Source organism: Phascolarctos cinereus, unplaced genomic scaffold (assembly GCF_003287225.1).
Source record: "Phascolarctos cinereus isolate Bilbo 61053 unplaced genomic scaffold, phaCin_HiC Scaffold_1;HRSCAF=81, whole genome shotgun sequence".
Taxonomy (NCBI): domain Eukaryota; kingdom Metazoa; phylum Chordata; class Mammalia; order Diprotodontia; family Phascolarctidae; genus Phascolarctos; species Phascolarctos cinereus.
Window position 1 is genome coordinate 170,166,742 of NW_027555514.1, and position 25,720 is coordinate 170,192,461.

At 36.9% G+C, this 25,720-nt stretch overlaps 1 protein-coding gene across 7 annotated transcripts in view; it reads right to left on the reverse strand.

The window, feature by feature from the left end:
• STK38L (serine/threonine kinase 38 like) overlaps window positions 1–25,720 on the reverse strand; it is a 116,228-nt gene that overhangs the window by 37,206 nt on the left and 53,302 nt on the right. For 5 of the 7 annotated variants that reach the window (XM_078154957.1, XM_078154956.1, XM_078154965.1 and 2 more), the window contains one exon: window positions 2,972–3,116. In XM_078154957.1, the coding sequence (XP_078011083.1) occupies window positions 2,972–3,105 (134 nt within the window). In that variant the 5' untranslated portion in view covers window positions 3,106–3,116. Of the gene's footprint in view, window positions 1–2,971; window positions 3,117–14,125; window positions 14,233–16,520; window positions 16,624–25,720 lie in introns of those variants that run through there. The other 2 variants (XM_078154963.1, XM_078154969.1) reach the window with 2 other exon arrangements.

The following is a 25,720-nucleotide window of genomic DNA, read 5'->3' on the forward strand; positions in this document are numbered from 1 at the left end:
GTAGAATATGTCACACAATGTGGACATCAAGCTTAAAGACTGATCTCTGAGCAATCAACCAATATGTAGAAAACATTTTACCTTGCTATCATTTAAAGGCAAGTCTCAATGTTGGATATTCCTTCCTCAAACCTTGTAGAAAATGATATTTTTCTCTAACTCACTTAATACACATTTAGCATTCAAAGGGACCTGAGAGATCAACCCACTCATTTATAGACAAATGAATATATACTATAATATACTACAGTAATAAGTAATCTGTGTAAATGCAAGCTATTATTTTTTTCCCAGGATCATAAGTTTCATAAAGTGGGCTAAAAGGTATGGATAGTTTAATTACTTTTTACTTCAATTGATATTCAGAAGAGTGAATGGATAGGGAACAGGGTTTACAGCTAGTAAGACTTGGGTTCAAATCCTGCCTCAGTGGCTCTCCAGCTGTGTAACTTTAGAAGAGAAACAATCTCTCGGTGCCTCAAATTACTCTAAGCTCAAATCTGGTCTCAAACACTACTTGCTGTGTGACCCTGGTTAAGTCACTTAACCTTGTTTGCTTCAATTTCCTTATCTGTAAAATGAGCTGGAGAAAGAATAAAATGAAGAATGACAAACCACTCTAGTATCTTTGCCAAAAAAACCCCAAATGGAGTCACAAAGAGTCAGACACTATTAGAATGACTGAATAACAACATACAAAACTATAATATATGATATGTACCACAAAGCAGAATTGAATTCAACAAAAATTTAAGAAGTAACTGTTAATGTGCAAGGTACTATGTATGGTATTTGGGATACAAAGCTTAAGACTTCATAGTCCCTGGCCCCAGGGAGCTTATGGTCTTATACAAGGGAATATAGCATGTAAATAAATAAGTATAAGGTAAAAATGTCTTATGTGCAAAGGGAAAGGCCAAAGTACTCCATGAAAATTCAGAAAGCAACCCCAAACGGGGGTCATGAAGAGTCAGACATGACTGAAATAAGTGAACAATAACAAATATACATCAAAACACATATTTGGGCAGCTAGGTGGTGCAGTGCATAGAGTTCCAGCCTTGGAGTCAGGAGGACCTGAGTTCAAATCTGGCCTCAGACACTTGACACTTAACTAGCTGTGTGACCCTAGGCAAGTCACTTAATCCTGATTGCCTCACCAAAAAGCAAAAAAAAAAAATCAGAATGCTAGTAATTATTTTTAACAATGGGGTGGTGGGAGGAATAACACAATACTTCAAGGAAGATCTAGGCCTTGAAGGAAGAGAAAGATTTTAACAGGCATTAGTGAAGAGGTAACACATTCCCCAGACATGGGGCAGGCCTGGGTGAATGCAGAGATGGAAAATACAGATGTAGATATAGTATGATATAGCTATGATATAGAGTAGAAGATGTAAAGGAAAGTGTAAGAAATCAGGCTGGAAAAATAAGAGGTAGCTATCTTATGATGCGTCTGAAATGCCAAGCTAAGGCATCTGCATTTTATCCTACAGACAACAAGGAATCCCTAAAGGTTTGTGAGCAGGACAGCAACATGCTCACACCTCTGCATTATTCATATTATTTTGGCAGTTGTGTGAAGGATGGACTGGAAGAGAACATGCTGCAAGGTAGAAGAAGTGTTAAGAAGCTGTCACAATAACCCAGGATAAAATTAGGACCCGAAATAGGACAGTAGATGTGGGAGTAGGGGGTGGATGAAAGACATACTGTGAAGCAATATTGAAGGACCTGGCAACTGATGGGTGGGGGTTTGTGAAGGAGAAGGAAGGGTCAAAGATGGTGCCCAACCTGAGAGGACAGTAATGCCATCAACGACATCAGCAACAGCGACAGCAACAACAGCAAAAGAGGAAACTGGGAAAAGGGGTAAGTTTCAGTAGACGTAAGAGGAGTTCAATTTTCAACACAGAGTTTGAAGTACCAGAGAAATGTCCAGGTAAAGCTATCCAGCAAGAAGTATTTGACCAAATTACAGGAATGTTTTTAGACCTCAGAAAATTGATTTATTCATTCAAACTGATAATAATTAAGGACCTGCACTGCTCACTAATGTTAGCTGGAACATATGACTAAGGCACTAAGAAAGTACAATATTTCCCTTTGGGAAGCTTGTGTTCCAATGGGCATTCAGTAGCCACCCAAAAATAGCACTCCATCCCCACATTTATTGAATGCTATTATGTTTGTATAATGTCCTATGCTAGATGGTATAGGGGATACAAAGATGAATAACACATCAGTCTCTGCCCTCAAGATACCAACAATTCAGCAAGTAGTGGTAAGGAGTACAAAATGCTATGCTATCACTTTTGACAGGAAGGACCAGAAAAGACTTCATGGAGAAGAACTTGTTTGGACTGGACCTCTGAAGGACTTTAAGAGACAGATGTAGGGAGACTGATATTTCCAAGATACCTTAGGCAATGCCTACAATTAAAGCAGACAATTTTGTGATTGTGTAATTATTATATGTTTTAAGTCAATCTTGCAAAGTACCAATGGCTACTATTATGAAAATGTAAATTTTCTCAATTTACTATTTTTGTCCCTAATTCTATATCCTGTGTAGAGAAGGGGATGGTTGGCCTAAGCAACCCTGTAAGCCCATAAACATAGTTTCAAAATGTTAGCTACTACCAATTAAAAAAAAACAGCTTGGGAATATGTCCACTAAAAACAATACACAGATATAACACATTTTTCCCAACTAGACAATTTTATGTGTGTTTAGTTTGTGTGTGATTTGAGCACTTGTTTGATCAGAATTGAATATGCCTTGAGGCAGCACTTCTGGAAACCAAACCAATGAGTAAATGAATTTCCACTAAGTGCTGGCTATTCAGAAGTAGCATGGTTTATTCCATATTGTAAAATTTCTTAATGGAAAACACACTTGTATTCTGACCAATCAATGTAACAGCCCAAACAACGTAAGAAACTGACTTAGACCCATTTTTTCCCATACCTGGTTTCTCTTTCTTCATGCTGTAAAATTAGGTTGCTGTAGAAATTCTCCAATGTGAGTTTAGCTACAGTCACTCTTTCCCGGGTGTGGTTGCTCATGGGAAAAGTTGTTGTAGTCCCCGCAGTCATTGCCATAGTAACAGATACTGAAACAGAATATATTATAACAAATTACTCAATAGAAGGAAACTTTCTTGACAAACTTCAAATGTTTTAACTTCACTGGAAGAGGGTTCTACCCTGAACAGTTGAGCAAATTTAAGCATTTCATACCATAAAATTACATGAAACAAGTGGAGATGTGTTACCCACTCACCTAAAGTAATAAAGATGAATGATCTATAACAGAACAAAGAAAGAAGTGCAACAAAGCAATAAGGAAAACACATGAATTATTACATGATTCTACATACATACACACAGATGTTTTCTTGCAAGCAGCCAAATAATAATTCAGATTCCTGAACTCCAAAAAATGTGCCAAGCAAAGCAGAAAACTGTACAGCTTTCAAATAAAACTCACCTGCTATAAAAGGTCCAAAATACCCCAAACAGAAAAAACAAATGAAACAAAGACCAGTAATGTAGTAGTAGAAAATAAATTCATCAAACCACTTTATATTTATTTATATAATGTTTTGCATAAATTATCTCATTTGCTTTTCACAACTGGGAGAAAGGAAAGTTGGGCAGAAAAAGTACTGTACCCATCTTATAGAAGAGGTGATAGATTGCACTAACTCTGTGCCCAGGCACTATAATAAGAGCTAAGAATACAAAGACATAAATGAAACAGTCCAGGTTGTCACAGAGCAGTGGACACACAAACACATACAAACACACACACACAATTTTAAGCTTCAAAAACAATTAAAACTTTCTATGTTTGAGAGACAAATAACATGCTAGCAAAAATAACACCTTAAATGAGACTGAGTACTGTGTTGACGAAGCACAGTACTGTGGAAACATTGGACTAGGAACCTCATACGGTCTCTGCATAGTTTTAAGCTTTTGCAGCTATTCTATTAGTTGGTCTGCACTGACAGGCCTACACTATAGGACGATATTATATTCCATCAATCAACAACCATTTATTTGTAAAGCACTTACCAAGTACCAGGTACTATATTAGGTGATTAGGATATATAACAAACTCTCCTTTTGAGATGTCTAAGAAACAAATATTCCTCATACTGAGGAAGGTGTAGGAGGTAGGACACACTGTATTGCTAGTGTTTTGTCTCTGTTTCTTCCCAAAATCTTAATTTTTTTGATGGCTCTGTATCGAGAAAGGCATAGCTTTTCATTAGGAATTTGAAAAAAAAAGAGGGGATAGCTGAGATAACTAAGTGAGCAAGCAAAAAGTCAGGATGATAATGGAGAAGGTAACAAAGCATGGAGCATTCATTCCAGTCTCATGAAGCTAGCAGAGTCAAGATGGTGTAAGTGAAAAATGGATTACGGATTTTGACTAGACAACCTGGGTTCAAGTCTCACCTCTATCACTTATTAGCTATATGACTTCACGCAAGTCATTTAACTTGTCTTAAATCTCCTTACTTGTCAATGAAGGTAGTAATTGTACTATCCTCCTCACAGATCTGCTATAGTAACAGTTATCTACCACATCCCCAATCCCACCACACTGTATTCTAGTCATCTTTCCACCATACAATTGCTCACACACACTACTTCTTCCTTCCTACTTCTTCCTATCATGCTACTTTGATTCTTCAGACCAAAATGCCCTTCCCTCTGAACATTCCCCCTCTATGTTTTCTTTCCCTATTGTAATATAAGCTCTTTGAGGACAAGGACTCTTTTATTTTTTGTATTTGTATCTTTAGTGATTAACACAAGTACCTATCAAACACTAAAGACTTAGTAAATGTTTTGTCATTTGTATATACCTGACCCATTATGGGAAGCTAGGTAGTGCAGTGGATAGACGACTGGCCCTGAATTCAGGAGAACCTGAGTTCAAATCCAGCCTTAGACACATAACACTTACTAGCTGTGTGACCCTGGGCAAGTCACTTAACCCCATTACCTAGCCAAAAAAAAAAAAATCTGAGCTATTACTAATAATAGGTTGTTCTAGGAGAGGGGTATGTGCAGAATTGAAAATCTAGTCTGGATAAATCATAGGTCATCAAAAATAGTTCAGGCCATCTTTAAGTCCAGAGGGATTTTTAAAATATAAATGAAAAAATGTGGTTATTCTTAGCAAAAAACACTTATGCTCACCTCAAGCAGATTTGAACCCCTACACTTCTAGAGTCCTTCAGACCAACCACTAAGATTTCCTCTCAACTAGAATTCCTCAGGAGAGGAAGGAACAAAAATGACTAAAACTGAAATTCGAAGGTAGTAGGTAGACATAGTAATAGATCAGCCTTTCAGAGGAAAAGGTAACTGACAGCAAAGTATACCTGACCCTGTCAGAGAAGAATCCAAAGTTTAACTAACCCAGAAATGTAGTTGCCAAATTCTAGAACATCAAAATGAAAGAATCTTGTAAACAACAGAGGCTCTCACAAATCAAGGAAAATCAGTTAGAATGTGCAAAACCATATGCTAATCATGAGAAAAGAAAGGAAATACAGTTGAATAAGAATTTGGGAATATAAATTCATCAAGCAAAAGAAAACTTTAAAAAAGGTGAACAAGTCTAAGGAGGCAAAAAATAAATCAAGCAACTATATTAATATTTACAAGCAGCAAAGAGAAGACAAAACTATTTTGTTTTCTAGAAGTTCTACCTTATCTGAAGGTAATAGCAAGAACAAAGAGAAAATAATTATAGACAAGCTATGCTCTCCATGAAAAGTAAAACAGATAAAATTATGCTAGATAAGGCAAAAAATAAGAGGAAGAAATGAGATGATATTTTATTTTATTTTTTTATTGTGATTTATCAATTTATTTTGATTTATCAACAATCACTTCCACGCTTTTGAGTTTAAAATTTTTCTCCTCCTTCCTCCCCACCACCCTCCCCAAGACAGTGCACAATGTGATAAAGGCTATACATTTACATTCCTATTAAACATATTTTCACATTAGTGAAATTAAAACCAATAGGAGGAACCATCAGAAAGAGGAAACAAAACTCATCAGGAGAAAAAAAAAGACGATTCAACTTTCACAGTTATGATTACTATCTGTCTTTTTCTCCATCCTTTTCCCCCCCGTTTATGCTTTTCTTTCTCCTCTCTCCCTTCCCCACTCACCAGTACTTTGCTTTTGACCACCGCCTCCTTCAGTCTCTCCTCCCTTCTATCATCCCCCTCCTCCCTCTTCCCCTTCGCCCCTACTGCTTCTTCCCTTCCTTCCATCCCCCCTCCCTTTTCTTTCCCCTTTTCCCTCCTACTGCCCATAGGGCAAGTTAGATTTCCATACCTAACTGATGATGTTATTCCCTTCTTGAGCCAAATCTGATGAGAGCAAGGTTCAAACAATCCTCACCCCCCTCCTTTCTTTCCCTCTGCTGTAATGGGATTTTCTGTCTTTTCCTGTAATGTAATTTACCCTTGTCTGCCTCCTCCTTTCTCAGTATTTTCTAAGATCAGACTAATCCACTTACTTGGATCCATTTAACCCACTTGATTAGATTTTTTTTTATCATTACATCAAAGTCAACTAATATCCACCCCTTTATGTATACTCCTTTAACATGGTGTAATAACAATACAGTTCTCAAGAGTTGCAAGTGTCATCTTCCCTTGTAGGGATGTAAACAGTCTGCCCTTATTAACAACATTTTGTATCTTTCTGTCCCATTTACCTTTTTATGTCTTTCTTGAATCTTGACTTGAAGATCAAATTTTTTGTTGAGCTCTGGTCTTTTTATGAGGAAGGTTTGGAAGTCCTATTTTTGAATATCCATCTCCTCCCTTGAAAAATCATGCTCATTTTTGCAGGGTAGTTGATCCTTGGCTGCAATCCAAGCTCCTTTGCCTTATGGAATATCATGTTCCACCCTGCAGTCTTTTAATGTAGAAGCTGCAAGGTCCTGTGTAATCCTGACTGTGGTTCCATGATATTTAAATTGTTTCTTTCTGGCTGCTTGCAGCACCTTCTCTTTCATCTGGTAATTTTGGAATTTTGCTATTATATTCCTTGGTGTTGTCAATTTGGGATCTCTTTCAGGTGGTGAGGTGTATTCTTTCTATGGTTATTTTCCTTCTGGTTCTAGGGCTTCTGGGCAGTTTTCCTTTATGATTTCCTGAAAGATACTGTCCAGGCTCTTTTTTTTCATCATGATTTTCAGGTAGTCCAATGATTTTTAAATTGTCTCTCCTGGACTGATTTTCCAGGTCGGTTGTTTTACCAATGAGGTATTTTATGTTTTCATCTATTTTTTCATTTTTTTGTTTCTGTTTGACTGATTCTTGCTCTCTCATAGAGTCATTAGTTTCCATTTGTCCAATTCTAGTTTTTAACAGATTGTTTTCTTCTGTTAGTTTTTGTACTTCCTTCTTCAATTGGCCAATTGTATTTTTAAGGGATTTGTTTTCTTCAGTGTACTTTTTTTCCAGTTTGCCAATTGTGTTTTTTAGGGACTTGTTTTCTTCAGTGTACTTTTTTTCCAATTGGCCAATTGTATTTTTTAAGGACTCTTCTACCTCTCTCATTAGACTTTTAAAATCCTTCTTGAGCTCTTCTAAGAAGGCTTTTTGGGCTTCAGACCAGTTCATATTCCCTTTTGACGTTTCAGATGTGGGTTTGTTGACAATGTTGTCCTCTTCAGAATTTCTGTCTTGATCTTCACTCTTCTCATAATATGAATCTATGGTATGTTTCTTTTTACTCATGGTGTTTCTTTATTCCCTGGCCTTTAAAGAGATTGAGCTCTCCTGCTGGGGAACAAAGGGCACTGACCCAAGCTTCTTGTGTTGGGAGCCTAGGTCTTGGTCACTGGCTTTGTGTGCTGGGTCCTCTTATGTTGGCAACTGGAGGCTGTAGAGTTCTGGCAGCTTACTTCGTGTTGGGCTGGAATCAGCAAGGCTGGAACTTTGAGGCAATTCTAGGTTGCCTGTTTTTCCTTTTCTTTAGCTTTCTTCAGCTCCTTTTAGAGGGTGGTGCAGGTTTGTTTATCTGCCTCCCTCGTTTCTGCTAATGCACTGGGAGACTTCTTTGTGGCAGAGTGCTGAGCCACCTGGTGGTTTTCTGAGCTGGTTTCTACTGGTTCCCCCCACCCTCACTAAGGCGCTCAGAGGTCCAGGTGTTGGTGTTTGACTGGGCTTCAGGATCTCTTCCTGGTTGACAGTTGGAGGTTCTGACGGCTTACCTGGTGTTGGGCTGGAATCGGCAAGGCTCAGACTTTAGGAAGACTTTAGGTTGCTTTCTTCAGCTCTTTTCAGATGAATGCTGCAGGGTACTTATCCACTTGGGACATTTTGTAGTGCTGCTTCCCTTATTTTTGCAGAGGCTGGGAGACCCATTTGCTGGGCTGCTGCACTGCTGTTCCCCATCTTTCTTCTAGTTCAGGTGTTCCAGGGTTTCTTTCTGGGTGATATTTTCTGGGTTTTCAGAGGTTGATAGGGGAGAATGAGAGCGACTACCTTTTTACTCTGCCATCTTGGCTCCCTGTAGCAGAAGTCATGAGCTGATATTTTTAATAATAGGATAGGACATATGAAGATCATTAAAACAAAGTAGAAAAATGGGGAGGGAGGAGCTCCAGAAACATATTCATATCTCTACTGGGGAAAGGAGGAAATGGAAATAAGGCAACTGTCTTTTAGAAGTCTTACCTTGTCTTAAGATCATTAAGAAAACAAATAGAAAACATTTATGAGCAAACTCCATAAAGATGGACACTATGTGTGTCAATAAGTGCTTACTTATGTGCCAATCACTACGGTAAGCATTGGTATACTGACCTAAATGTATCCTAAAGGACAACAGCCTAATCTAAATAAAAAAACAGATCAAAGGAGAAATCATAGAATCAATAAATAAATCCCACTGAAGTAAATGAAAACAGGAAGACAAAGTACCAATATATTTTGAGATCAAAGCAATTCTTAAAATAAAATTTCTATCTCTATTAACAATGGGAAAGAAGAAATAACTAATGAATTGAGCTTGCAATTAAAGTCTGAAAAAAATCAATAAATAATCTCAAAAGAAGTATAAAAGAAAAAATGTTGAAAACCACAGGGGAAACTGAATTGAAAACAAAAAGACTATTGAGCTGATGTACTAAACAAAGAGCTATTCTCTAAAGAGCCTAACAAAATTGACAAACCATCACCAAATTTGACTTTAAAATTAAATGGACAAAATGAAAAAGAAATAAGAACAAATTCACAATGAATGGAGCAGAAATAAAGAAAATAATCAGAAAAATTCTATATTCAATTATTTGACAATGAAGCTGATAACTTAATGGTAACAGATGAATATTTATAAAAATTGATCCTAAACAATTCAATCTCATAAAAAGAGACTGAGAAAACCATAAACTCCCAAAAGAAGGACGACAGGGCAACTGAACTAGATAGATTTATACCTGGATTGCATCAAATATTTTAAGATCAATTAATTCTTTTCAAAAAACAGAGAAAGAAGGCACTCTACCAAACTTCTTTAATAAAGCAAATATTCTTCAAATAGTCAAATTAAGAAGAGACAAAACAGAGGAAGAACTAAACACCTACATCACTCACGAATATTGATATAATATTTAAAACAAAATATTAGCAAAGCAACTACATTAATATATGCATTAAAATATTACAGAAAAACTATAGTAAGGATTCAAAATCAGAAAAACAATTAGCAGAATTAATCATATTAACAAAACTTAAAAAAAAACAAAAACTTACATTTAGGAAAAAAACTTTAAAAATGGCACTCATTTGTATTAAAAATGTTTTTTAAAAAAATTGTTAGAATGGAAATTCCTTTACTTAAGATCATAAAAAGCATTTATCTAAAACCAATAACTAGTGTTATTGGTAACTGAGAAACACTGGAAACTTTCCCAATAAGATCAGGGTGAAGCAAAGATTTCATCACCACCACCACCACTATAATTTGGTAGAGAAACAGAAATGCTAGCTATAGTGATAAGAAAAGAAAAAGAAATTAAGCAGATAAGAACTGGCAAAAAGGAGGTAAGATTATCCCTACTGTAGATTATATAATGAAAGGTTCACTTGGAAAATTCTAGAACAGGATTTTTTTTTAAACTTTTTTTGCATCACAGATCCCTTTAGAAGTCTGTAAAGCCTAGAAAAACTCAGTATACTTTTAAATGCATAAAACAAAATACACAGGCTTATAAAATAAACCAATCATATTGAAATAATTATAATAAAATCCTTTTTAAGAGTGCATAGATGAGAGGCAGCTAGGTGGCACAGTGGATGAGGGTACCAGCCCCAGAGTCAGGAGGACCTCAGTTCAAATCCAGTCTCAGACACTCACTAGCTATGTGACCCTGGGCAAGTCAATTAACCCTGACTGCCTCAAAAAAAAAAAAGGTGCATGGATAACTGCCTAAGAACCTTGGAGAACAAATAAAACACTAAGATGATTTATAGCATCCAAAAAGAAGCAAGATACAAAATAAATCCACAGAACCAACTTACTAATGAATGCAGGACTGATATATAAATAGAGCCACAAAATAAGGTTTATGGGAGTAAACGACTAAATAATTGGAGATGTAATTCAGTATTCATGACTGATGTATGCTAATATAATAAAAATGAAACTACCTATATATAACTCTACAGATTTAGAGTAACCCCAACAAAATTATCAAGGGGATACTTTGTGGGACTAGGTTAAAAAAATTAATAAAAAGGAACAAAAGGTCAATGAGGGAAATCATGAGAAAAAAAACAACAGGAATGAAGTGAGATTTCCAGATCAAAAATTATATTATAATTATATTACATTATAAAATAATAATCACAAAAATTAACTGGTACTAGATTTTAAAAAAGAATCAAACAAGTGCAATAAATAGAAGCAAATGAAATCAAGTGTCTGACAAATTCAAGAACACACACTATTTAGGGAGGATTTCTTGATTTGTAAATTTTTTTTAAAACACCATAAAAATGAGAGTAAAAAAAAAAAGTAAAGGCTTTACAACTGCCAATGGGGAAAGAGTCATAGCTAGACATGAAGAGAAGACAAAGACAAAATAACTAGGAGGCCATATGTTAGTGGAAAGAACACTGGCAATAGAGTCAGAAGACCTGGATTCAAATCCCATTTCTGGTGCCACCCTTAAGCAAATGATTTAACTTCCTTGGGCTTCAGTTTTCTCCTTTGTAAAATATGAGGAACTTATAAAACTTCTGTGGTCCTTTTCAGCTCTAAACCTATGGTCTTAGCATATGAAGAATATGAATCTAATAAGAAGAAAAGATGTAGATTAGAGGGAAGAAAACCTTTGTATAACATAGACAAGCATTTCAGAGGATGATTAGCTTTCTTAAAAAAATGCAAACTCTTACTAGCCATCTGAAAAACTTTTCAAAATCACTAATACTGAGATAAATGCCAATTAAAACAACTTTAAACTATCATCCCACCATACCCACCAAATTGGTAAGGAAGACAGAAGAAGCCAATGCTGTGGGAAGGAAAAGACACTAATCTTCTTCTGGTAGAGTTGAGAATTGTTTTATCCTAAATCTAAAAAATGACTTGAAACTATGTGAGAAAAGTTTCTAAAATATTCATACTCTCTGATGTGGTAATCCTGCTACGAGGTTTATCCCCAGTATCCCAAGGAGGTCAATGACAGAAAAAAAAAATCCCACATGTAACGAAATATTGATAACAGTACTTACAATAGCAAAAAGATGGAAACAAATTATGTGCTTATCAACGGAGGAATGGTTGGATAAAATATTACGTGAATATAATGGAATATCCTTACACTGTAAGTAATGAAGAATATGAGAGATTCAAAGAAATATGGGAAGACTTGTATGACCTGATGCAGAACAAAGAAAGCAGAATCCAAGGAACAACATACACAATTTAAATGAAGATAATGCTAAAAGGTCATTAATTTCAGGTCAAATTCAAGAGGCAATTCTGACTTTATTAAGATTAAAGCATATATCTTTTGGTGAACAAATAGCAAGCAACAAAAAACCAATTATATACTTTCACTTTCCATCACTATACTGTGGAAAGAAGGAAAGCATTTATATAATGCTCCTACTATGTACTAGGCACTCTAAGTACTTTACAAATATTATCTCATTTGAGCCTTACAACAACTCTGCAAAGTAAGTGCTAATGTGTCTCCCATTTTACAGAAGGAGAAACTGAGGAAAACAGAGGTTAAGTAACTTGTCCAGAGTCACACAACTATTAACAGTCACCCTGCCTGGCACATAGTAGGCACTTAATGTTTACTGAGGACATATTTGAACTCAGGTCTCTTGAACGCAAAGCCCAGAGCTTTATCCACTACACCACCTAGCTGACTCACATTATATAACCTTACTGTTTTGTTTTGTTTTGTTTTATGGGAAAGTACCATGGAGGGAAGTGAATTGTTTATGGGAAGTGCCTATATCAAAACAAAACTTATAAATAACAATCATACAATCAATGAAGAACATGGACATAGCCAACACAACTTTCCAACCAGAGGTATTTGCCAAATGATTTACATTTGTAGAATGTAGCCAATGTAAAGGCACAGGGTTTCATATTTATCCCATGTGTATTATAGATGTTAAAGAAAGAAATGGCAAACTACTCCAGTATTGTTGCCAAAACAAACAAAAAAACCAAAATATCCCAAATGGGGTCATGTAGAGTTGGACACAACTGAAACAACTGAACGACAAAAATTATATACAAGTATGTGAACCTGTTTTATGCAAACAAACCGATCTCAGTGGCTGATTTTCCTGAGAAACTAGACTCATTGGTTTCAAATCTGGATATACTGAATTCACTTATGATTAAAGCTACATAACCACTTTTAAGAGCAAAATTATCTTAAGATGCAAAAATTCAAGAAAGTCTCAAGTCTTCAAAATAGTTTTGGCCAAATGGTGTTTTGGGAGTTTAAGCAAAAACCAAACAAACAAAAAACCATATGCACACAGATGTACACCAACACTCAGTTGTTTACCATCAAGTTATAGTGTAACTGAGCCTATAAGGACCCTAGTAATGAATTCCAAAGACTGAAACAATAGGGTCAAACAAACCACAGATCCAGCCAGCTGAGCGACACTTATTATATTGCAAATTCATTCCCCTAATGGATTTAACATTGTCCTTTCCTTAATAAAGGCTTTTCTGTAGCCAGAAAAGAACAGGATACAATTTGCAAGTCTAGTGTTCCTGAAACAACTCCGGGTACTCTTGAATTTCCTGCTCAAGTGTTTTCTCCAGACTTTCCTATTCATCAGAGGAGACATTACCAGGGTTAAGTCCAAAATTCTTTGATTTTATTAAGCCTGAAGAAAGGCGATAACAAACCTGGCACTAAAGCAATGACCTATAAATAGAAGTGGTAACTCCAAAGATTTACCAGTGAGCCTCTAAAGCAGAAAAACAGAACATCTGAGTAGTGAAGTGGCTTGGGTGGCTCTGGGGCAGTCAGGTGGTACAGTGGATAAAGCACTGGGTCTGGAGTCAGGAAGACCGGAGTTCAAATCTGGCCTCAGAAACTTACTAGCTATGTAACTCTGGGCAAGTCACTTTATCTCTGTCTGCCTCAGTTTCCTCAATTGTAAAATGGGGATAAGAATAAGCACTTACTTCCCAGGGTCATTGCGAGGTGTTTAATAGGTACCAATGTGATTCACAGGCACTAAATTAAAAAAAAAATTTCTTGATCTTTAAAACAAGAGTACGAGGTATTATGTGTAATTTATTGTAAAGCTTTTGCACAGTTCCTAGCACATGCTAAGTGCTACATAAATGTTAGCTATTAGCATTGTAGTCTTAGAAATGTGGAATAGGATAGGGAGGGAAGTCACACCATCAGCATGTATCAGAGTCAGGACTTGAACTCAAGTCTTTATGACAATACCACCATTTAACTGGGCCAGTTAACTTTTCTGTTCCTCTTTTTCATCATCTGTAGCTGTCCATTTTATAGATGAGGAAAATTAGGGACAAAAAAAACACGAAGTGGCTTACCAACCTCCCACTCCTTGTAAGGCACAGAGTCAAGCTTCAAACCCAGGGTGTCTTGACTACAGGCTCAGCCTTTTTTCCACAACTGAACACACTGGCTCGTACTTAACTGCCCTGCGAGGTAGGCAAGATAAGGATTATAACATATATAAGGAAATTGCTGCTAAGAGAGGTTATGTGATTGAGGAACAAGAGGGTATGGTATTATCATTTGAAATAAATAATTTATCTGCTTAGATTTGATATTGAGGTTCTGCATACACTTGAAAATAGTTCAGGGGAGATTTACATATTAGGGATGAATCCTGCTCTGCCACCATCATTTTGTCCACTGTTTTTCCATTTGGGGCATGATCTGTGATTAGTTTAAAGGAAGGAATGTCACAAACAATATCCTAGTCTTTGCTGCCTTAAAAAAACATAAACTTAGAGGCGGTGGGCACAATAAGTTCTGAAACGATCACTTATCCTTCAAATCTCTTTGGATTTGGAATGTGTCACATCCTCTTGCCATAAATATTTTCATGGGTTGGGTCCTCAAATGCTTTTACTTAATTATAGAAATGCTATGTTGTTGATAGAAGAACAATTTATTACAGTAATCCAAAAATCATTAAAAAAACTTTCTAAAAATTCCTAAAACTTCTAATGGGAAAAAAAGCAGCTATCAATCAAATATAAACTAAGTTGAAAAATGCCCTTTAGAGACTCAGTTCAGGACTGTGACTAAAGATAGTCTTTGTTGATCTCAGCATATTAATGTGAATATTTAGGTAAGGTGCCACCCCGAGCTTCTCGGAAATGACCAGAAAAGAATCCACCCAACAACACACTATTTACATAATGGAATCATTCTATTTCTGCACCCTTAATCAGTAACACATTCAATTTATGGGGCTTTGTAGACTACCCGGGTGAAATCACCAAGTCATATTTAGTTAAGAAGTCTCCTCGTCAAACTTGTCAGACCTTTTATACTATCTCCACACTCAGGGTGGGGGTGGGGGTGGGATGATACTAACAGCAAGTCAGAAGTATCTTTAAAACCCCTTTATGTTAATTATACCATGAACAGAGCAAGACCTTGGAGTCCAAAAGACCTGAATTTGAATCCTTCTTGGACACTTGTTAGAAGTGTCAGTTAGGAAACAAGTCACACCCCCTCTGCTTCAATTTCCTTATCTGTAAAATGATGATAGCTAATATATATATATATATATATATATATATATATATATATATATAAAGTGGTTTGTATATGACCACATAAATACTTGCTATTATTATTATTATCATACTAGCTATTATTACTACTACTACTACTACTACTACTACTACTACTACTACTACTACTACTACTACTACTACTACTGGTAAAACAAACCTATGATATTACAACTCAGAATTGGAAGGATGGTAGAGAAGAAGTTGTCTGACCTTTCATTTTGAAACCAAAGCCCAGAAAGGTCCAATGACTCATCCAAGGTCACAAAAAGAAATAGAGTCTAGAAATCAAACTCAAGTTCTCTGATCCCAAATGCAGTGACTTTTCCATTATGCTATCTATGTTAGTCTATACTTTCTCCCCACTCCCCCCCAAAAAGAAGACAAAAATCAATGGAGAATCTTAGAATTTTGACCACCAGATAGTGGCATTAGCTACTAATCTGACACTATTTGACAGGTCCTTACTAACTGACCCTGGCACTTAATCACAGAAGTATCCACTGCACAATGGTGCTGAAGAAGGGCTAATGATTGATGCCTCCACATAAATCTTTCTGTGCACTAGAAAGAGGTCTACTAGGATTTGGAATCAGAGGGTCTGTGTTCCAATCCTGACTTTGCTCTTACTGAGAGAGCAAGTCACTTAATTTCTCTAGGCTTCAATTTTTTCAACTCTAAAATGAGGAAGTTGGATCAGATGACTTTGAAGGTATCTTCCTTCTGTAAATCTGTGGCCCTATGACTTTCTCTATGGTTCTCAGAGAATACTTGACTTTGCTTCCCAGTTTCTCCTTTCCCTAGGTAGCCACCCCATCTTTGCTACCTTGGGGGTGTACACTATAACATTTGTCCCACAATAGGATCGGTTCTCAATCTTTCACTTAGCAAACCTCACCTCTTCCCTGGCCTTGCTATATTCTGCTGGTGCGGCTTTAGCATAATAGAGTTTCTTCCCAAAGAAACAAATCTTTTTCAACTATATATAACCATTCTACTGTTCTACATATTATCAATAAGAGCAATAAATGCTCAATAAAACCTCTACCACTCCAAAATACCTCAGCAGTTCCCAGATAGCACATAAGTGATATAATTCTAGGAAATGAATAATTTAAATGTTTGTATTCTGCCCTGGCCATTGCTTGACAGTTAGCAAAAGAAATTAGAGAACATACCAGTTTACAACTGATCCATGTTGCCAGGAAGAGAGGGGTTCTTAACTTTTTTGTGTGTCGTGGACTCCTTTTGTTGGACAGGTAAAAGCTATGTAAAGATAGATCTCTTCCTTCTTTGGAATGTTTTATTATCTACATTAATAATTGAAGGAAATGTGAAATTTTAGTTAGAAGTTAGTGAAAACGAAGATTATACATAGTATGTGGACATACACATATATGTTTACATGTATGTATATATGTACCACCTGAAAATCAATATATCCACAAACTTGTGGGCTCCTTGGAGGTCTGGGGTCCCCAGGCTGTTTTTTAAGCAACAGAATACAATTTGCTGTCTGGTGCTAGGAGATATTCCTGATGACCAATGATGTTTCTCCAGTCAATGACCCATTGCTAGCAGAGATCTCTTGGATCACTTCTTGCCATGATTAGCTCATGAGGGAGCAGAGGGAGTGGATTCAGTGCCAGGCCTTGGCAAGGAAGGCTTGCCACCATGCTACTTCAAGGTCATGGTCAAATTCAAAAAACTTTCATCTCTTCTGCTACCATGTTGCCTCACTTTCCCTTAATTACAGACCTTCTCTCTTGCTTCCCTGCTGGGGCAAAGTTCCACTTCTCAGTGCATCAGAAGAAAGAGCAAAGAGTGACAGTGATGTTTTGAAATGCTAGAGTTAGAAGAAACCTATTAGACATCATCTAATCTACTCTACTCTTCTCTCTCTCTCTCTCTCTCCCTTTTTTACACATGAGGAAAACAAGGCCCAGGGAAGTAAAAATGATTTGTCCAATGTCACAGAGCTAGTCAGGGAAGAATTAGGGTTTGAACCAGAACTTGTCATCCAGACTAGCACTTTTTCTCTTATACCACACTGTCTCTTGGTATAATAGAGGAAAGCGCTGAGAGCTTTTCCTACTTACAGAGAAGAATGAGTCAAGGATACCCTTTTTCCCCATTAACACTGTAAATTAACATGCCAGTAGAATGTAAGTTCCTTAAGAGTAGCATCACCTTTGTATTTGCATCCTTAGGTGGGAGGCAAATTTATCAATATAAAAAAACACTTCCTAACAATGAGAACAATCCAAAAAAAGGAATGGGCTCTCTTGGGAGATAAGAAGTTCTAGAACATTAGATATCTTTAGAGACTCAATGATTATTTGGTAGATGTTTCAAGTTGGCTAGTTCCAGGACTCGATTATGAGATTTTATGATTCTATTTCTTATGTCTATAGGACAGATGTAATGCTGTATCTCACCATTCTAACCCATAAGCAAAAAATGTATTTAGCTCGTAGGTATAATTATATACTGGAAAATTTCTTGCATTAGTCTCTGACTACTAATTAATAATAACAGTTAGCATTTATATAGTACCTATTATATGCCAGGCACTGGACTAAGCAATTTACAAACATCATCTCATTCAATCTTCACGACAACTGTGGAAAGCAGGTGCTAATATAAAACCCATTCTACAGATGGGGAAACTGAGGCAAACAGAGGTGAAGTGACTTGCCTAGGATCACACAGCTGGTAGTCTATGAGGCCAGATTTAAACTAAGGTCTTTTCCACTCCAGGCCCAGCACTACCAAGCAGCCTAAGATAGCACATGAGTATCTCTGCCTTAGGCAATAAGAAGGTATCTAAGGAAACTTCTACATTCACAAACCTTTTTCAGGAAATACCTACTAGGTAGGGGCCTCTAGGTGGCGTAGTAGATAGAGCACTGGCCCTGAAAACAGGAGGACCTGAATTCAAATGCGACCTCAGACCAAATACTTGACACTAGCTGTGTGACCCTGGGCAAGTCACTTAACCCCAACTGCCTTAAAAATAAAATAAAATAAAATAAAATACCTACTATGTGCAAACACTATATGAAGAGATATAAGGACAAAAAATAAGATCGTCTCTTCCAAGATAACCTCTTCTTGGTGTATGTACTGGGGCTGAAGTGGTTCCTAAACTTTCTCTAAAGCAGTGGACTCCAAAATGGGAACCAGGGCATGACCCCACGAAGTAATAGTGGTACTCTACAGCATAGCCAATCACTGAACATGTCTCCAACACAGCCACACTATCCCCTTCACCCAATGTCGTCAAATTTCCTTCTCTCCACCCCTTCCCTCTTGCTAGCCCCTACTCTTTGGCAATGCAAACTCCTCACCTCTCCCCTTCTCCACCGAGAGGGGTGTCCTAGGGAGGTAAGAACCTACGTGTGACAAGAGCACCTGCACCAGCACAAGCAAAATCCCCCCTCCCCAGAGCAGCCTCATGGTTTGGGCAGGTGCTGGGGAGGGGGGTGAAGGTGATGCGCTACCATCCATGGCAGTTGTTAGGAAGAGTGGGCACAACCCTGCCCCTTCCCTTTTTTCATTTTGGTTGGCACAGCGAATTGCACAGAATAAGCATGCATGGCCAGGTCTTTCTGCCCCAAAACACATCCTTCTAAACTTTCCTTTTTCTGGCACAAGTATACCCCAAGTGGCACAGTTTCAAAACACTGGTATCATCCTCAATTTCTCCATCTTACTCATGTCATTTATCAGTTGTCAAATGTCTTATCTCTACACTCTTGTCTTTACTTAGGCAACCACATCTTCCTTCTTGGTTTTCCTGCCTCCCTTCTCCAATCCTCTACACAGTGGCTGCAGTAAGTTTCCTTAAGTCAAGATTCCCTCCTCAAATCATGTCACTCCCCTCCTCACACTCCAGTGGCTTCCTATGGACTCTAGGATTTATTTCATCTTTATCTAATCCTTTTTAATGTTTGTTTTGTATAGCTATAAGGTACATTATAAAATATACAAAATTACATGCTCACTGATACATATGTATAATTGTAAACAAACTAGCTTTATTTATTTGTTTGTTTGTTTATTTATACTGATAGGAGTATGTGATGAAAAAAATTTATAGAGACCATGGCTCAAGAGTACTGGACTTGGAATCAGGAGTTCTAGCTTCTTAATACTGGTTCGCTACAGCACTGAAAATGATCAGCTGGAGTAGTTAAATATCCAGAATTTCAGGAGAAATGCTGGTATACAGAAGAATAACCTTATCAAAGACAGATTCCCCAGAGGATATTGCTGAATCAAAAGAGCCAATTCCTATAGCTGTTACCTCTGTTATTATCAACATCAAAGTCAGTCTTTAGAGACAGAATCCCTTTGGTGTGGGGAGGATTGTACAGAAAGATTGCCAGGTGGAGTTTCCAGTTATACCACAAGTTAATAATGTAAAAGACTTTTGTAACATTATGGATCCAGTCTGCTGTAATTCAAAAGACCAAACTGTAGCAGAAGAGATAGGGATATAGGCCAGGACATGTACTGCCAGGTGAAGTCCTGAAAACCCACTGAGTGTTGTACTGGTAGGGGTAACAATTTAAATTTTTCTTGGCCGGATACTAGTGTGCTTAGGAACATGGAACAGTGCAGACATTTTCTAGACCATCTCCCACCTCCAATCACCTTTAAAATACAAAACCATAACCCTATTCCAACTTTCCACTACTAAGATAAAAATTTCTCAAAATGTTGCTAAGCTCAAGAAGAGGGAAAAGATTTAGATACTATGTAGAATGTAATATAATACAGAACATAATACAGGCAACTGCCAAAAGCCATTATGGTGATCCTGTCATCTGTCATAAAACTAAGGATTATTTTCTTTGATTGAGAAGTTAAAAAAAAAGTATTTGTAGCCATACCTACAAGCTAATTATATGTACTTCCGCTTACACTTGCTTACATTAAAAATGTTGAAAGAAAAACTAGCAAATCCCCTTACCCCAAGATGCTGATATACAGTCTATTTTCCTATGAACATCTGAAAAGTGCTCACCAAATACAAGTTGCCCTTCTGGCATACAGTGTGCTTGTGGACATCACTGTCCTAGGCTTTTCTCCTGGAACCAAATCCTTAGTTTCTGTTTAGTGGATTATGGCAAGTAAAAGTAGAATAACCATGATGTCATGGTACTGAACTAAGGGGAAACAGGAAGAACAGCTTAACAAGGGGAATTCTGAAGGAAGTTTCAGTCTTAGCCCAATATATACCTGGCAAAAACAAAAACACAAAACATAAAAACAACTTTGTTAAGGTCTCTCATTTTACCTGTATGCATTCTGGACATACCCACTCAAGCACAATCTCTCATCTCTGCTAAGTTTAAACACACATACATAAAACACACACACACACACACACACACACACAGAGACACACATGTATGTATATACATTAGGGTATGCAGTTTTAAGTTATTAAAACTTAAAACTTTTGGATCACCCTGTGTTTTGTGTTCAGGTTTTTGCTTTTTGTCATAGTTATGTCCTCACATCAAAACAAATTAGCCAAGCAGAGAATCAAAGCTGGGCTACATACATTGAAGGCCAAATCCAAACCTCATACACCAAGGGAAGTTCTACCCCTCCCCCCCAAAAGAAAGGCAACAGAGAAGGAAGGGACAAAACCAGAGCTTGGTAGCTTTAAATGAAAAGGTCCCCACCCTTTACTCCTTTGGTGTCTAGAATTTCTGCCCATGAAATGATGCCAGAAGCAAGAAACCAGGAAGCCAAAAAGAATGTTTTTTATACCAATAGGCAGAGGGATCAGGGTGACCAGAGCCACCAATGAATGGACAGGGCAACAAGAAAAAGGCCAGTGGTATGAGGTGGTGTGACATGCTAGTAAAGGAAAGAGGAGGAGCAAGCTTTTGGAGAAACTGTGGAAGCAACTTGAAAACATAAATCACTTAGCTGCCCAAATATAAAAAATTTCACCATCTTGGAAGACTTGCTTCACAAACTGGGGTGGGTAGCGTGGGAAAAGAAAGCAGTTTAGAGAAAGGGAGGAGTTTACAGAGAGCAAAGTTATAAAATTGTAGTTTAAGAGAAGAGGGTAGGAGGGAAATTATAAAATTCACACAGAAACTTTTTAGATAATATTTGTAAAGCGCTTAAGCACAGTATCTGGCAAACAGTAGACACCAAATACATGTTAGCTTTTTTTTTTCACTTGTAAGTATATACTTCAATTTTAGCATACAACAAAAAACAACATTAGAAACTAACAGTTGTGGGAAATACTTCTTTTTCTTCCTCTGCTTAAAAGTAAAAGAAAAAAGACATTTACACTCTCTAAATCGATGTATTCATTTCAATTTCTTTTTCATGTTGTGTTAATTCACTCTTTGCCTTCAAATAAAGTCCAATGAATGAAACCAATCAAATTTATTTGCTTTTAAAACAGGAGTAGTTCTATTCTTGGCAAAAGTCAGGCATTTTAAAATGACATCAATAGGTTTATAATTTAAGATTTGAGAGGCTACGGGTTTCTTTTAGATATTTCAGGGTCATTTATTACTCTCCCTAGGGGATGACTGACAACCATGTGTCTCTGGAGAAAACTACTCACAACCAGAAGTAGACACAGCTATGTGACTCACTGTTTGTACTAAATGCTGTGCAAACCACCTGACTTTAAAAAGCATGGGAAATCTTCAGAAAATTATCCATCTCAGTCATGACAGAAGAACACAAAAAACATTTATCTTACAACTCTAACAAAGTAATACATACTGAGTTCTACCATTATTAATACCTGGATGACAAGTCTGATTGAGTACACTATGTTACTGTCTAAAACTCTTTGGAACACCCAGGTTTACTTAGAAAGCAGGCACATGTGAGAAAACACACACACACACACACACACACACACACACAGATCCAGACATGGAATAAAAATTTAATATTTTATTTCAGTGTCAAAGAACAGACAAATTTTTCTATCAATTCTGTGACTGAATTCTATTTAGTTTTTCCTAGACAGCCCACTGGAGGATTTCAAGCTTCAAATTTAGTTTAACTAATAGGAAAGGAGGTTGAGAGGTAAAGTATAGTTTCTAAAAATAGAAAGTTACTTTCTATTTGATAGTGAAGACCATGGTTTGATTCAAGAAACTATCATCAAAGTGGTTCCCGCTCTTATGACTTAAGAGAGGAGTCATTTCAATGTTGTTCACAGTAAGTTCTAACAGTGACAGTAACACTTTTCTTTAGAAACCAAAGGAAGTACACCCACAAAAGGCAGAAATGGCAGGGAGAAACCAAAATTATAGAAGTAATTTTTAATAAGTACGAAAAGATGTAGCATGGCATGGTAGATAAAGGATCAGTATAGCTTGGTAAAGCCCAACTTTTTTTGACTACACACTTCCGTTATTAAAAAAAATCATACATCTGATGATATTGATATTTATTTATAAATTTACTTATAAATTAAATAAACATGTAATGCTGCATTAGGTATTATATACTAAAAATATATATAAAATTAAAATCTAAAAAGGATGAAATAAAGATAAAAAATTTTTAAATGTTTTATTTATTAATGGTACAGAAACACTTTTGTGTTTATAAAATTATGGAGGGGCAGAGTAGTGGGCCCAGTGGACAGAGATACAGCCTCAAAGCTGAAAAATCTGAGTTCAAATCTTGCCTCTGAAATATACTGGCTGCGTGGCCCAACTTAACCTCTCTGTGTGCTAGCCAATTTTCTAAGATTGTAAGGTTGTAACTCGTATTGGAAGAGTTATCTCACTGGGAGTTCTCTATACCAGCAATATTACAAGACCTTTTCAGTACATCAGTGAGGTCAAAATTATTTTTAAAATAATTAATAAAATTAATTTTAAAAACCATTTTTATACTAAGATGTTTTCATTTCTAATACAGTAAATATCAATTGATATAAACCCACATAAACAAAAGCTTTTGGGGGCATCCTCAATAAATGGCAACAGTTATAAAAGAGGTCTGAGGCCAAAAAGTTTGAAAGTTGAAGTCCTATAACAATTAAATCACAGGTTCAAGTTCTATACATATAAACAAAACTATATTTTTAAAGACAGCAATGTGATTGAACATTGTCTCATTACTTTAAAAAACTCACAAGTATGTTCTGGGGAATAGAATGCACTTCTAAATAATAATTGTTAAGTAATTTATTATTCAGGCATTTTGCTCAATGTAGCTTGCCAAATGGGTAATTTTTTAAAATATTTTTCATTTAAAAGATATACAATATAACAATCAAGTAATAGGTTCTAACAGCCACTGAACTCTAGGTTTTCAGTGGGAATCTTATTTCTCTGCATACACATGTTCATCACATATAATACAAAACAACAAATGAAAGTAAACTGGCTCTAATTTCAACTCAGCTAAGTTTTCATCATCAATAAACATTTATCAAGCAACTAGTCTAGATCAGAAGCTATGCTAAGCACTGATGACAGAACAGCAAGGAGGCCATTGTCACTGAATCACAGTGGTTCTGCTAAATGGATGGTATGATACCTTAATTTCCTAGCCATATTTGAATATTTTAGTTGTATTTCTGTATGAGTGTGAAGAACAGTAAGAAAGCCCATTTTGGCTGGACCACAAAGTGAAGGAAGGGGAGTGATGTATATAATAAAGCTGGTAGGCTGGGGCCAGGCTATGCAGGTATTTAAATGCCAAACAGAGGAATTTAGTTTTGATCCTAGAGTCAACAAGAAGCCGTTGGAGTTTATAGACAAAGGGAAGAGTGATATGGTCAGTCAATCTTTTAGAAAATCACCTGGGCTTCTATGAGGAGGATGGATTGGAGTGGGGAGAAATAAGGAAAGGAGATTAATTCAAAGGTCATTGGAACACGCCAGGTAAGAAAAAGCAGTCCTGAACAAGGGATGGCTGTGTAAATGGAAAGAAGGGGACAGAAGTGAAAGATGGAGAGATAGAAAACACAAGATGGTAACTGTGGATATGTTAGGTGAGCAAGAGAGGGTAGCTGACAGTGACATTGTTAAATGCAAGTGACTAGAAGAATGGCATCTCTCTCAACAGAAAGAGGGAAATTTTGGGAAGAAGATCTGCAGAGTAGATTGCTAACCATCCATGTCTGCTCTTCCTGTGCAGCTCACTCTGATCCATTCAAAACAAAAAGGGGGTTGAACAGAAATAGAAAGGCTCTTACAGATCACTTGGCCTTCTGAAAAGCACCTGGCCTAGGAAACAAGAGGGCTGGTCATAGAATCAGGTGACCTCTGCTGGAATCCCGTCTTAGACACATACGGTCTATGCGACATGTCCTCAGTGCCTTGGGCAATTCTTCAAGACTCTATTACTAAGGTATTACAAAGGGAATTCCCTAGGCAGATTAAATCACAAGGCCCAACAAAAAAATTTTTTTAAAGTACAAACTGATGACCCTATTAATTTATTTAATCATTAGCCATAGTCTGGTGCATTGAGAAAATGGTTATATTTGGAGCCAGAGGGCTAAAGATTCAAATTCAATCTTTGCCACTTACCAGTTATTCAAAAAGCATTTATTAAACAACTACTATGAGTTAAGCACCATGCTAGGTCCTAGGGATACAAGTCCCGACTCTAAAGAAATTTACATTCTCTTGAGGGAAACAACACTTTCACACGATCTGTACAAATGTAATCTATACAAAAAGAATACTAGAAGTTGGAGGAATTAATAAAGAATTCATATAAGAGGGAGCATTTAACATGGCCTTTAAAGGAAGTTAGGGATACTAGGTTCCTTCAAGAGATAGGAGGTATGAAAAAAGTACATGCACTCCAGGCATCAGAGACAGCCATGGAGATGAGAACTGTTATGTCTTATGTGGGGAACTGCAAATAGGCCCATCTGTCTGGACTGTTGAGTATATGTATGAAACAAAATAATTATCCCACTTACTGGTCTTGAAATTCAGGCCAAGAGCCACATGGGGAAGGACTTCAAATGTCAAACGGAGGATTGCATTTTATTCTAGAGAGAATAGGAACGACTGGATCAGAGAATTGACACAGTCAGATCTGTGGTTTAGGAAAATTACATTGGCAGATTCATGAAGAAAGGAATGGAATAGAGTGAGACACTAGACATGGAGACCATTTAGAATAGTCCTGGCAAGAGGTGATAAAGAGTCTGAACTAGGGTGGTGGCCATGTGAGTAGAGAGAAGGGGTCAGATATCAGAGACGGAGTGGAAGAAATGACAAGATGTGGCAATGGATGCAAGAGTGGAGTCCAAGATGATACCACTTTGGTAAAACTGGGTGACTAGAAGGCTGCTAGTGCCCTAGAAAGCTAATAAGGAAGTTCAGGAGAGTGCTAGGTGTGA